Source organism: Anarrhichthys ocellatus, unplaced genomic scaffold (assembly GCF_004355925.1).
Source record: "Anarrhichthys ocellatus isolate YVR2014 unplaced genomic scaffold, GSC_Weel_1.0 scaffold194, whole genome shotgun sequence".
Lineage (NCBI taxonomy): Eukaryota > Metazoa > Chordata > Actinopteri > Perciformes > Anarhichadidae > Anarrhichthys > Anarrhichthys ocellatus.
In genome coordinates, this window is record NW_022280224.1 from 178258 (window position 1) to 191435 (window position 13178).

General features: G+C 40.6%; 1 protein-coding gene across 2 annotated transcripts in view; it reads right to left on the reverse strand.

The window, feature by feature from the left end:
• The window catches only part of myo7aa (myosin VIIAa), a 61082-nt gene that overhangs the window by 4848 nt on the left and 43056 nt on the right, over positions 1 to 13178 (reverse strand). For both annotated transcript variants that reach the window (XM_031878703.1, XM_031878704.1), the window contains exons 27-44: positions 12864 to 13040; positions 11766 to 11855; positions 11532 to 11659; positions 10985 to 11111; positions 10573 to 10692; positions 9868 to 10041; positions 8287 to 8514; positions 7006 to 7173; positions 6105 to 6222; positions 5393 to 5519; positions 4964 to 5133; positions 4312 to 4502; positions 3157 to 3281; positions 2594 to 2751; positions 1514 to 1667; positions 1108 to 1263; positions 412 to 517; positions 185 to 298 (exon numbers count right to left, since the gene is read on the reverse strand). In XM_031878703.1, the coding sequence (XP_031734563.1) occupies positions 185 to 298; positions 412 to 517; positions 1108 to 1263; positions 1514 to 1667; positions 2594 to 2751; positions 3157 to 3281; positions 4312 to 4502; positions 4964 to 5133; positions 5393 to 5519; positions 6105 to 6222; positions 7006 to 7173; positions 8287 to 8514; positions 9868 to 10041; positions 10573 to 10692; positions 10985 to 11111; positions 11532 to 11659; positions 11766 to 11855; positions 12864 to 13040 (2631 nt within the window). The remainder of the gene's footprint in view (positions 1 to 184; positions 299 to 411; positions 518 to 1107; positions 1264 to 1513; positions 1668 to 2593; positions 2752 to 3156; positions 3282 to 4311; positions 4503 to 4963; positions 5134 to 5392; positions 5520 to 6104; positions 6223 to 7005; positions 7174 to 8286; positions 8515 to 9867; positions 10042 to 10572; positions 10693 to 10984; positions 11112 to 11531; positions 11660 to 11765; positions 11856 to 12863; positions 13041 to 13178) is intronic.

Consider the following 13178-nt stretch of genomic DNA (forward strand, 5'->3'; position numbering starts at 1 on the left):
ACACACACACACACACACACACACACACACACACACACACACACACATCACATAATGTATATGGTAATAAACAGTTTTCATTTCCATATTTCTACTTTGACAACAACTTGTCGAGCCTAATGAAACAATGATGTTATATAGATAGTTAGATAAATAGATAGAGCAACACTCCTTGACCTCTGACCTTGTCTGAGATCTTAACGAAGAGGCTGAAGCCTTCAGGGGATTTGAGCAGCAGTCTAGTCGAGATGTTCTGGCAGAAATCCTTTGCTTTGGTGCTGGACTCCACTTCAAATGCCTGCATGTTTTGAGAGCACAAGCATGCTCGATTTGTCAATTTTCTTGTTGATAAGAGGAAATATATACACCGGTATGATAGTGTGTGTGTGTGTGTGTGTGTGTGTGTCTGACCTCGTCTGTATCATCGGGGAAGTAAACTTTGTGGAAGATCTGGGTTGTCTTGTGTTGGATCGCCTCCACTTCCACCAGATGAGGGGGGTACTTCCTGGATCCGTTACTGTTACCATGACAACAATAAAACAAAAAAAAATTCAGGAACCGGGATGAACTGCTAACCTTCTGATTAGTGGTGTGTGTGTGTGTTTGGTGTGTTTTAATAACCTTCTGAAGTTATAAATATTCATTAGTCACACTGCTATTACCTCTATACCATTACTGCTTTTGTTATCATTGTTATTCTACTATAACTTCTGCTGTTATTACTAGTAGTTGTAATTTTTCCATCATTATTATACTTATTACTCTCATCATATGAATCATTTCTGTCATATGCATTGAATGTGTTGTAACTCTGTTATCTTGTTCATTCTGTACACATGACATCTATCACACGTCTGTCCATCCTGATAGAGGATCCTCCTCTGTTGCTCTCCCTCAGGGTTCTTCCTCTTTTCTCCCCGGTAAAGGTTGTTTTTGGGGGAGTTCTTCCTGTTCTGATGTGAGGGTCCCGGTACAGAGGATGTCATATGTGTAGAGATTGTAAAGCCCTCTGAGGCAAATTTGTGCTTTTGGGCTATACAAACTAAATTGAATTGAATTGAAATTCAGCAATAATCAGTTGAAACAAATGAAAGCCTGGCGTTGTACCGTAGAGCCTTGTGCAGCCTCTGCATGCAGTCTCCAGAGAGGGGGTGGTGTTTCTTGGACTGGAGGAAGCGCTGGATGTGAGGCAGCAGCACGTTACTGGGAGGAAACAGACCAGTACACAACCACAGCAGCTCCCAGCCTTTCTCCTCACTGTACCTGCAGCAGCAGAACAAAGACGCTCATGTTCAGAGTCTGCTTAGCAATGTTCTTCCTGCTCAATACTGCAGACACAGTGATGATGAAAACCTTCAGTGTTTGGGTTGTGTTTCGTTATAACTCAGAAGTAGATTCAGGAAAATCTGGTGTGACTTCACTGAAAAGTTTTTATGTAAGTGTGAACCTTACAAGTATTATCATCATTCATACTGTGCACTGATAACACTGATAACGGCGTCGGTTTACACACTTGACGTGGTTGTCGGTGAGCTGCTTGATGATCTGACAGTAGATCTCGTCTTTCAGAGGTTCGGCCTTCAGCGCTCCTTCAAAGATCTGGTCCGTCAACTCGTTGACGGAGCGCGTCCGTTTGGACGGGTAGTCGCCCATGTACTTCATCATAGGTGGGACAAACGTCAAGGAATAAAACAACCTGATTGGCTCGAATACAAATGAGAGAATGGGCATGAACATGTGGATGTGAGACAGAGAGCTTGAATTTAACCAATATTCATCAACCTCAGGAGTCCAGCATGGAAAGAAAATCTGTGGTAATAAATATAAATAAATCAGGTTCAGATTTGTTTTGGCTGAATATCACGAGGTTAACGTCAGGGTAAAGGGCTGCAACAGACGGACACGAGCTGACGTAGAATCAAGACGAGGAAACATTTGGATCTTTAATACTCCGTGCGGGTTTCATTCACTTCACTAAAAGCATGTTACACACACTGGACTACAAACTTAAGAATTTCTGTGGTCATAAAAACATAAGAATGGGGCGAATGTGCTGTTGTGGTCACCGACACAGTGAACTAAACCTACAGCAGTTATTCCTTTTGAAATTATAGATCAACAATAAGTTGTGAGGTTAACTTGTGCTTCTATTGGTTTCTTTATTAGTTTCAGCTTCTTATGTTGCTGATTTATATCATAGTGATCTGTTGTTTTTTTTTCTGTTAAAGCAAAAGCACATTAAGATAAAGTCAATGATAACACAGCATTATCAAATAATCTAACCGGTCTCTTGTACGAAAGCATATTTTAAAAATAATTTTCTTTGCAGTGAATGAATGTGCTGCTCTGGATCTGTGTTTGTTGCATTTGCTGTTAGTCACAAACCTCTTTCACATTGACAAGCTCACAGTGAAACCGGTCAACACAGAGTTAACTGAGTACATTTGGAAACCAGCTTTGTTCGGGTCAGGATTAGAGCAGTTTTGGTTGACAATTTAGTGAAGCCTGACGCCACAGAGGAGCCTGAGTACATTGAAATGGTCAGGACCATCAGTCTTAAACAGCGTCACGTCAGCTGTTTTTCAAAAGATATCTATGAAGGACATGCAGGCGTCCTGAGCCAGCTCCTCGTGGTTCACCACCTTCTTCAGCAGCGGCTGCTTCAGCGGCTCTCTGGTGCAGCTCCACATCTTGTCCTTCCCACGATTCTTAGTGACCATCACTCTGCTCAGGGTGTGTTTGGGAGGAGGCCTGGAAGAAGCAGGCGACATGTTGACTTGACTGCTTGTCGATCAAATTTCAATTTACTGGCCACAAATGGACCTGCGATGATGATAACTTCTGAGCTGTCTGATTTCAAGTTTCCAGATAGACGATCTCACTTAATTTCGTGCAATTATTAAATCATTCATTCCGTGAGTCAATTGATTTCATTACTGTGAATGATTCTGTTTAAAGGGTACATGAAGAACACCAAAGGGCCGAGGACCGATCCCTGAGCTGCTCCATAACTTCAGGAGGATTTACAGCTTGTGTCTGAAAGTATTTTCAGAGAATAACAAGCCAAACTATAATCTAAAACAGTAAGATGTTTCACGGATAAGTTAGTTTTAATGTGTGTGTGCTTGTGTGTAGGTGTGTGGTGTGTGTGTGTACCTGAAGTAGTCGTAGGAGAACTCCTCCAGCGTGTAGGGTTTCATCCTGTCGTCGCTCTCCGGCAGGACGAGCTGCGAAACACGAACCGACTCCTGTCGCTGGTCCGGCGTCATGGTAATCAGCGCCTGATTGGTTGGATCACATCAGATTACATTCATTTCACATTGAGCGTTTTATCATAAAGGACTTCCAGTAACTTTGTTCAAACAAAAGGAAGCGACGGATGTTTGAATCAGATCAGATTCAAACTGTTACAGCAACGTGTTAGCAAGTTTTGAATGTTAACATCCCAGTGTGCAAAACGCAGGAAACCAAAATGGGATTAGAGCTGGAGAAAGAGGCACGACACTCTTTAAAATAGACATTTTATTACATTAAAAAACACAACATTTTGGGCCCCAATTGGCTCTTCATCTCTCTTTGTTCTTTGTCCGATGCACAGAAGGAAATGTAAGTTAAATTCCCTTCTGTTAATATAATGAAATGTAAGTCCCGTTTTGTATTGAAGTCAAATTCTAACGGTCAACTTCCTTTCAAGTGACTGTGATGTGTTATTTTAAAGTCTACAGTGTGCTGGGTAATTAAATAGAAAAGTACTCTATACTCCCTCAAAAATACAGAAGTAATGGTGTGAGAGAAAAATATAACAAGAGCATCACAGGGTTAAACAGCTTACTTTGATTAATGTCTTGAATGTAAATATAATTACAAACTTGCTTATTCAGCTTTCTGCTGCCGTGTGTACAATGTCAGCTGACACACATGTTTGTTCCTGTTGTCTGTCATGGACGTAAACTAACATTGAATCTCCACATTGTTCATTTTGATCCTGATGTGTTTCTTTGGATTCAGTTGTTTTCTGTTATATATTTTTTATAGATATATAAGATAATAGAAAATAAACTTCACTAATAATCAGATATTTTGTTCTGAAACTTTTGGTTGAACTGTGGAAAGTTATTACTCAACCTAAAAAAACTTTTGGATTAAAAATTCTGAAATGAAGTTCCATCTTGCTGCAGAATAAGCTGTGCCCGTAACATGAAACAGCTCCTAACGAGAAGAGGAGGAAGTCAGTGCTGTAAAGACGAGTCTCCTTCTCACAACCAAGTTCACGTCACAAACGCTCTTAGATGCGGTGTCTTCTTCTCTCACCATTATTTCTTGCTGAGGTCGGGTCACGGAGGGCAGGACATAGACGCAGTCGGCTGGGAAATCTCCTCTCTGATTGGTCCGTTCGTTGACACCGTGAGCCCAGCCAGAGTTGAGCACCTGCTCACCGGTGTCCTGGTCCAACAGGATCAGGTCTCCCTTCATGAAGCTCAGGAACGTGGACTCCTCTCCAGCTGTGGAAACAGAAACACAGTAGGAGGTGAGATGACTAACTGGCATTTCTTCTATTACTACTAATATTACATTACTAAAAATGTGTTTGATGGGAATCTCTCTAACGTATAATGTACTCAAAGTACAATAGTGTTGCACACTGTTTCAGATGAACTATCTTTATGTGAAAATGTTATTCTGGGTTTGTGCATACTACCAACATGTTGCCGTAGTCCAAAGAGGATCACTCCACACACAAGGCAAACCACCACGAATTTAGACTATGGATTAGTTGCAATCATACATTTTTTTATATATATTGATTAGTTGATCGAAAGTAAAATTAAATCTACAATAATTTCGATCATTAATTGATTCATTTTCATATATGTATATGTATATATGTATATGTATATATATATATATATATATATATATATGTTTGTATATATACGTATATCCTTCACCGTTCAGGACTTACTGGGGTTGGGGTTGTCCTGCAGCGCGACCACAAACTTCGACCTGTTCCTCAGGCCTTCCAGGAAGGTCACCACCAGGTCCCGGATGTCCTCCGCGTTGTTGGAGGTGAAGGTGTACTCGTCTCCTTTGATGGTTGCCAAAGTGAAGCTCTGACTCTGTAACTTTCCTCCCCTGGAAGCAAAACAAGTCCTCCGAATCAAACGACAAAATAAACTGATTTATTTAGACACTTCAAAGAAAATAAATGTCCTCATAGGGAATTAAAAAGTGAAATTACAGCTGTTGTTGTTGGAAGAGAGAAACCGGAGCCAGTTTGAAAACAGTAAATAGACTTGTACTGGTATAGCTTGAACTTGGATGAGATAAAAGGAAGTGGATGATGATGGAAGGAAAGGACCGTTGAGTGACTACAGCTCCCAGCATGCCTCACCTGCTGCTGGAAACTGCAGTGATTTCTGGGAAGGAGAGCTCCAGGAGGACCTGCTCCTGCTCATCTACAAAATAAACCCCGGTCCAGTTGACGGCCACGATCAGGTCGTTTTTAGGCAGACTGGGACCTGAGAGATGCAGAGAGGAGAGGATGAAGGTTTCACACCTGAAGGATACAACAGGACAATATCCGTGACATTATGTTCACATATTCTGCATTATATGGGTTCCCATAGTTTTTAATAACCGTCAATACTTAACTGATTTCTTAGGAAGGCTCCTAGAAGGGACTGTGTCATTTTATTAACTTTATTGTTAATATTTCATTAGATTTGGACTTATCCATATTTCCACAGGTAGTTTTCCTCATCTGCAGGATCTTTTTCTTTTCATTTCTTTGTTTTTCTTGCCTTCACGTAACCATGGCATAATAATACTTTTACTTCTGTTAACTACACGTTTACTTCTCTATGTATACAGTATATATGTATTGCGTGTACTGAGTTAGATCTAAGAAATATTTGCCAACGCCTGCTTCTCTATAATTATCATGAATATGTCAAAGGCCTGAAATTGAGGTGAAATAATTATTTGGTTGCTCATATTTGTACTTAATGTTTGTGCAATGACCATCACGCTTTGTATGTATGTGAAAGGTTAGCGGACTCAACTGAAACTAAATCAATCAACTAAAAGAGGTCGTAGATTCTCACCCGAGAACTTGAAGGCTTCGTAGAAACGAGAGAAAAGCAGAGGCCACTTGTGTCGAGCGAAGTCCACCACTTCCTCCTTCACCTTCTGAGGGTCAAATCTCTTCTGGGTGTAGATGCCCTGAGCAGCCAGAGAGAGAGATGTTTTAATATGTTCACGTGTGAAATGACACATGAATAACTTTGAGGTGTTTTGGGGGAGGATGGTGTTTCACACAGTAAATGGTTTTCTTTTTCTAATTATTGCTCCAATATGAATGCAAACACACCAAGCAGCACTTCCCCTGCAGACTTAAAGCCCATAAAAAACTGTTCACAAGAATATTAAAATACTTGGATTTGACTGTAGGTTTTTAGCTCAACCAGTTAGATCATCTGAAAGTCAAATGTTTGCATTATGCAAAGAAAAATATGTACTTGAGAATGTTTATATGCAAAATATACAAAAATCATTAATCTAATTAATCTACATACATGCATCACCAGGTAACTTCCCATGTGCAAAAGTGCAAATTTATATATTTTTAAACATATTCTCAAGTATCCATGAACACAAATGTATTTCCTTTCAAATACAGCCAAACTGCTTGCTGCTCTGTGTAGTTGAGCAGGTATAATGTTTACCATGTTCACCATCTTAGTTTAGCATGTCAAGCAATGTCAAGCAGCTGGTGGTGCTCAAGGACATGATAAGGGATCACAAAAGGAAAAAGGATTCTTCCTCTGAGGACTATGAAAGTCTGAACAATTCATGTCAATCCATCTAATAATTTCTGAGTCTAAATCCAAATCTAAATCAAAGAGGTGGACTGACATCCCTAGAGGCCTGGCTGAAACCTGCAGGTTCCATTCTCCATTAATTCGCTGGGAGGACGTTGACAGACGTTGTCCCAGTGACGAACACCTTTTTGTGTGCAGCCATGATGAAATGAGCCCATTTCTCCACCGTCCTGGAGCTGCTGATCTCTCTATCGGGGATGTAGGAGGGGATGAGGCTCAGCAGGCGCTCCAGAAGGATCTCCGAACCGTAGTCGACGTAATACTGCTGAGAGGCCAGTTCTGCCAGGTCCTCCTGGGGACACAGAGAGACAGATACCGGTAGGTTTGTTTGGAGGATTATTTTTAGAAACACATGAATATGAACTTTGTTTTGTCTTGATCAGTTCTCTGATCAGTCTTCTTACTTGTTTTTACTGTTACTAGTACCTAAAAACCACAATTCACTGTAGAATTACAGTACTTTTGCTGATATATATATTGTGTTGTGTATATACGTTGTGTATATTTGTTCTATGAGATATGTTGTTTTATGATATATCCAAAGTGACTTTTTTAACATCTTTTATCATAAATGATAATAAAAAAGAACTATAGTCCAAAGAGATGAAGTAAACTAGTCACTTAAATATATGTTTGCAAAGGGACTTCTAGTACTCCCTAGCTTAAGTTCTCACAAACTATTTAAAGGAATATTTCAACATTTTGGGAAATAATCATATTTGTTTTGAATTAGATGGCCACTCTCATATCTGTGCACTACGGACTGAGCCCAGCTAGCTTATTCCCCGTTTCTAGTCTTTGTGCTAAACTAAGCTAACTGGCTTCTAGCTCCAGCTCTTACAACTTGCATTCTCTCTCCTCACCAGCAGGGGGCGACTCCTCTGGTTGTATAGAAGTCTATGAGAAAATGACTCTACTTCTCTCTTGATTTATTACCTCAGTAAACATTGTAAACATGAGTTTATGGTCTCAATCTCTAGTTTCAAGTATTCTTCAATACAGCATGATGTTCATTTAGTAAATGATGGTCCATTTAGAGTCAAACAGACCATAAAGCAGGGTATGCTTTAGAGCGGGGCTACCTTGTGATTGACAGGTTGCTGCCACTACCAGAGACGTATACGGCATCTCTACGTCACTCCTCTGCATTCCAAATATGGTAATTTATGTTCATTGGTTGCAAAAAAAAGCCGACATGAGGATGGTCGTAATTTAAGATGGCGACAGCGAAATCGCAAAACTCGTTCACTTCTAATATACACTTTATGCTCCAGCTTCATACTTGGCATGCAGACATGACAGTGGTATCAGTCTCTTAATCAAACTCTCAGCAAGAAAGCAAATTTATTTTATATCCACAAAATGTCAATTCTTTAAAGTAAATAAGGAGACATAAATAACGCACCCTGTCGCAGCGGTACTCTCCGAACTTGACGCCCCTGACAGTCTGTTGGTAGATGAGGTTGGTGGCGACCTGGTCCTCGGTGGGGGAGTGCCAGGGCGTGAAGATCTCCTTCCTGAAGAACAGCCTCCAGGGGGCGTTCCTCTCCTGGGCTCCCTGCTCCTTGGCGTACTGCTCGCACTGCGACACGGCGTCCATCACGTGGTCGTTCCCGCTGCCCAAAGACGAGACCTGCAGGAGGAAAATCATTCATTCCTGCTACTATACACAATGATTTTGATGATTATTATTATTTTCTAATGTGATTTAGTTTCACTAGTGCAAAATCGAATAGTATTTTTAACATAATAATCTCTGAACTTTTAATCTATATTCATTCATTACCATCATTATTGAAATGTATAAGAATCATTAATATAATTGTAAAGGACCAGTTTCAGTTTCACAATTTGAAAGTGAATACATTTTGGGAAGGTGAGGACATTGAGACACATAAAGAATACTTGGCTTTGAATAATAATTTAGCATCTGATGGTTTTTCCACAAAGACTTCCATTAAACCCAGTGCAACTCAAAATAAATGAGATACTCCTTTTTTAGAGATTAGTTTAGATCATTTATATTTGTTGTTATATTTATAACTTCTTAACAAAATAAATATATAAAAATGATGTTATGTTTGTTGGTCGGTTGTTTTAAGCTTCACTACAGTCACGTGCAATATGAAATACTTTGTGTGATGTATAAATCAGGGGACAAGCGCTAATGGCAACGGAGGCCGGTAGCTATTATTAACTTTACTACATTTTTGTCTTAATTTGTTGTCTTTTTGTTTTTATTACTGGAGCACGTATGGCAGAAACTGCACTACAGGAATGCTCTGTTGTTTTTGTTTTCTCATATTTTTGTTGTGTGGCATAAATGGACTACGTCACAACTGCATTTTGTTGTGCAACACTGAGTTTAGGGGAATGACAATAAATGATGCTTGAATCCTTGAATCCTTGAGTTCTCATTTGCACACTACAGCCTGACAATTTAATTTTAAAAGCACAATCATGCACATTCTGCATCTACTGCTGAGATGGAGCAGTGTATTCCTCAGTCATGTCACAGAGGATGAGGGAAGAAAAAGTTGTATACGTATTAGGTCCTACTAATCACAAATAGCTAAGAGAAATTAAAAATGCATATCAAACAAAAGCTTGGGTCTCAGGAAGTTAAAGTTTCATTAAAATTCTCAATATTCTTCCACAATTTATGAAAATGTAAATATTTTTCATCAAAAAGTGTTGAACTTCAATGTCTCCTGCTTCACTGCGAAGCCAATCTGGTGAATGTGTGCTCGAGGTTTCAACATCATGTCACACTGGAGTAAAGTGCATATTGAACCTGGATTGACTGCAAACTAGTTGTGATGTCACAAAATCATCTGGGACGTCCAGCTGTTCAACTCAGATTTAAGGTTAGCAAAGAGAAACTTTCCACTCTCAGCAGATGACTGTTGGGGGCTTTAAGGGTTAAGGGCTCCTCAGTGCCAATGATGGTCCTCACGTGTGTGTGTGTGTGTGTGTGTGTGCCCACCTTGTCAAACAGTGCGATGTAGAGCGAGAAGCCGAAGCGGTCCTGCAGGTTGATTTTGTCGGACAGGGCGTTGCAGAGCTCCTTGGCCGTGGTGGCGGAGTCCGTCAGCAGTGTTTTGGTGGTACCGTCCATGAACGTCACCGGCAGCATGATGGGCTTCTTCGACTTGGTGGCCTGGAGAGAGATCTCAGAACTTAAGCTGAGTTGTTTCCAAATGAAAAACCTGTTGCTTTGAAATCACTTCACTGTCGACTCAGTGACCTCCTGAGACTCTGCTACCAACAGAGCACTGCGTTCTGCTCACACCGTCACCTTAACAGTTCCTTTGTGCAGGTCTAAGTCATCTTCTTTTGTTTTTACCACATTTCCCTCTGTCTCCCACAATATTGTGTTTATTTATTGCTCAGACTGTCATGCACACTGCTCTTTGACTCCACTCAATTTTCCCTCTACTACCTAATTTTCCACTGCTTTAAATGAAATAATTCTTTATTTCTTACACTGCCATGTACCTCTTATTCTTTTACTTTATACTATACTTCATGTATTTTTCTGCTTTAGTCAAAGGAAACACATTACGAAACAGTCTTTTTGATTTTCTGTACTTACACTATAGCATTTAGTCCCATTGTTAAAAACCATAAAGCCAAATTGTGTTGATGTGTGTGTGTGTGTGTGTGTGTGTGTGTGTGCGTGTGTTTGTACCTGCAGCTCCAGCCAGGAGGGAGGCTGTGTTCTCGTCCCGTTGACAAACGTTCGTCTCAGTCTCTCCTCACAGTACGGAGCGTAACCCGGCGGCCCGCTGTTGATGAAGTTCCTCAGGTACTGTAGGTAGAAATGCAAAACAGCAAGCGAGTAACTCCCTGAGGTAGCATCCAGAGGGCAGTATTAGAAAAATAATAAGTAATAATAATTGACAGATAATCGATCGGGTTGTACGCAAATTTAAACGTATTCGCTTTCTCACAGAAAGACAAAAGCCTCTTATGAGGCTACCTCAATGAGGATCCATTCAGAAAACAAACAACTGTGGAAATATGTGAACTTTAAGACGTCTTCCTCCTGCATATTTCAATTGAATAGATAATAAAAATCCATAACTTTTGAATATCCTGACCTTGACAAACTTGTCTGAAGGGGCGAAGCAGCCGACACACAGAGAGATGAGGATCCAGCCACGAGCGTGAGAACTCTTGGACGGGTTCTGACTCAGCTGCTTGCTGATCTGACAGTAGATCTCGTCCCTAACACACACACACACACACACACACACACATACAGTAAGTATAATCCAATGATAAACTGACAAGTTCAGAAATAGAAGATGGAAAGTGATTATAAAGCCACAACATGTCTCCTGAGCTCTCTCTTAAATTTAAGAGAAAGTTTAAATGTCTGATTAAGAGGCTTTCAAATCTTTTCCAGACACATTTGGATGCATAGAAATGTGAATTGTCTGTTCTTCTTTGCTGCTGCTATAATGCAGGAGACTCTTTTTGTTTGACAATAACAGCAAAGATATTATCTTATTATATTCAGGCCACACATCATTCTTTGATGTATTGATGTAATGAATTCATGCCAGTGATATCCATGTTATTCTATGAAAACCACAGCCTCATGATGACGTAAATGTGTGTGTGTGTGTGTGTGTGTGTGTGTACCTGAGTCCTGGTCTCAGGATCCCGTTGCCGATGATGAAGTGAAGTTTCTCCAGGTTGGATGTTGGCCGGTCCTCCAGCATGCTGTTGCCGTGGCGACCGTGCTCGCCATCGTTGAGGCGCTTGGTGACCTGAAACGCATCAGACTGTGACTTTTCTACTTCTGCAACATGCCGCCTAGAGATGAATCCACCTGAAAGGTAGTTTTCATAATCCCGCCGTCTCTCTGTCTCTCACCTCCTCGGTGATCTTGGATTTCTTCTTCAGGGTGAGGGACACCAGTTTGTGCCGTACGCTGTTCTTCTTGTGGCTGTCTGTGTGAGGCGTCTGAGTGAGGGACAAGACCACTGATCAGAGATGCTCACATGATACGTAACAATGGGACTCTCCGTCTGGAGTCCAGAACCTCAACAGTGGTACAGTCAATGATCCGGATGTTCGCCGTGAGAAAAACTTGGCTTTTATTTGACTTGAGTCATTTAACAAGCAACTGGACAAGAGGATTAAATTAAAATTAATTTAAAGATCTGCCATTCTACGGAACGACTTTCTTGCAGGTTGTTTTTCAGTTTTGGCAGGATGCGTCTCCTGTTTGTTTTTTCATGGATGGCTTTTCTTTTACATCCTAAAGCATCAAATGAAGAGAAGAAGTTAGTTTGAGCGAGTGAAGAAATAAAGAGGGAACGGTTTGACGTGAAGTACAACGCTACAAAGAGACGCCTTCCTAAAGCAAACTGGTGAATCCTTCATCTGTTCAGACATGAAGCCCTTTGTGTGTATTCTTGAGTCAGAACAAATAATCATAAAATAATTACAAAGAACATTTTTTAAATGTTTTTGAACTCCCTGAGATCAGCTAGCAGTCTTCTTCACACATCGCTCCGTTTCTTGATGCATTACGGCCACAACCTGTCGATCTCTGTGAAACTATGTGGAAACTCTGGTGAAAATGAACCTTTTCAAGTTGGATGAATCTAGTGGATTAAATGTTTAGTCTCCAAAATCAATATCATAGCTCACATTCAAAGTGTTAGAGTAGATCAGAGAAACTTCATTTGTTTTTAGATATCTCCATTTAGAAAACAATCTTTACACTCTTAAAAGTTATGGAAACAGTTGATAAATGACCTGCACCCCAAAAAAACCAATGAACTTACTAATGTAAAGTTTTAAGTTATTTTAAAGCATATATACAATGAAAACATACTGTGGCTGTACATCACATGTCCCTCCACTTAGGGATAGGAAACATGGCTGATGAACTAACAGCAGCACATCACAGAGCAGCTCTAGTTTTAAACTTTAACTGTATAAATCCCCTCTCCTCCCCCTTACCTCGCCCTCCCCCTGCAGCGCCTGCAGCTCTCTCTTGTACGTCTTCTTCCCCAGCGTCTCGTAGATTTTGGTCATGACGGGGATCTTCTCGCTCCCGTCGCTGATGGCCGTGTGGTACTTGGGCTCCGGCAGATCTCCCATGAACCTCAGCACTGTGATCCACACCGCCAGAGCAGCCTGGGCCCGGGACACGGAGGATACATTTTTATTCATTCAAGTTTGCCAGATGAAATCTTATCTCGAGTTGAAGAAATTCTCCTACTTCTTCAGCAAAATAAACTATTTAAAAAGCCTTTCGAGATCAACTGAAAAAAA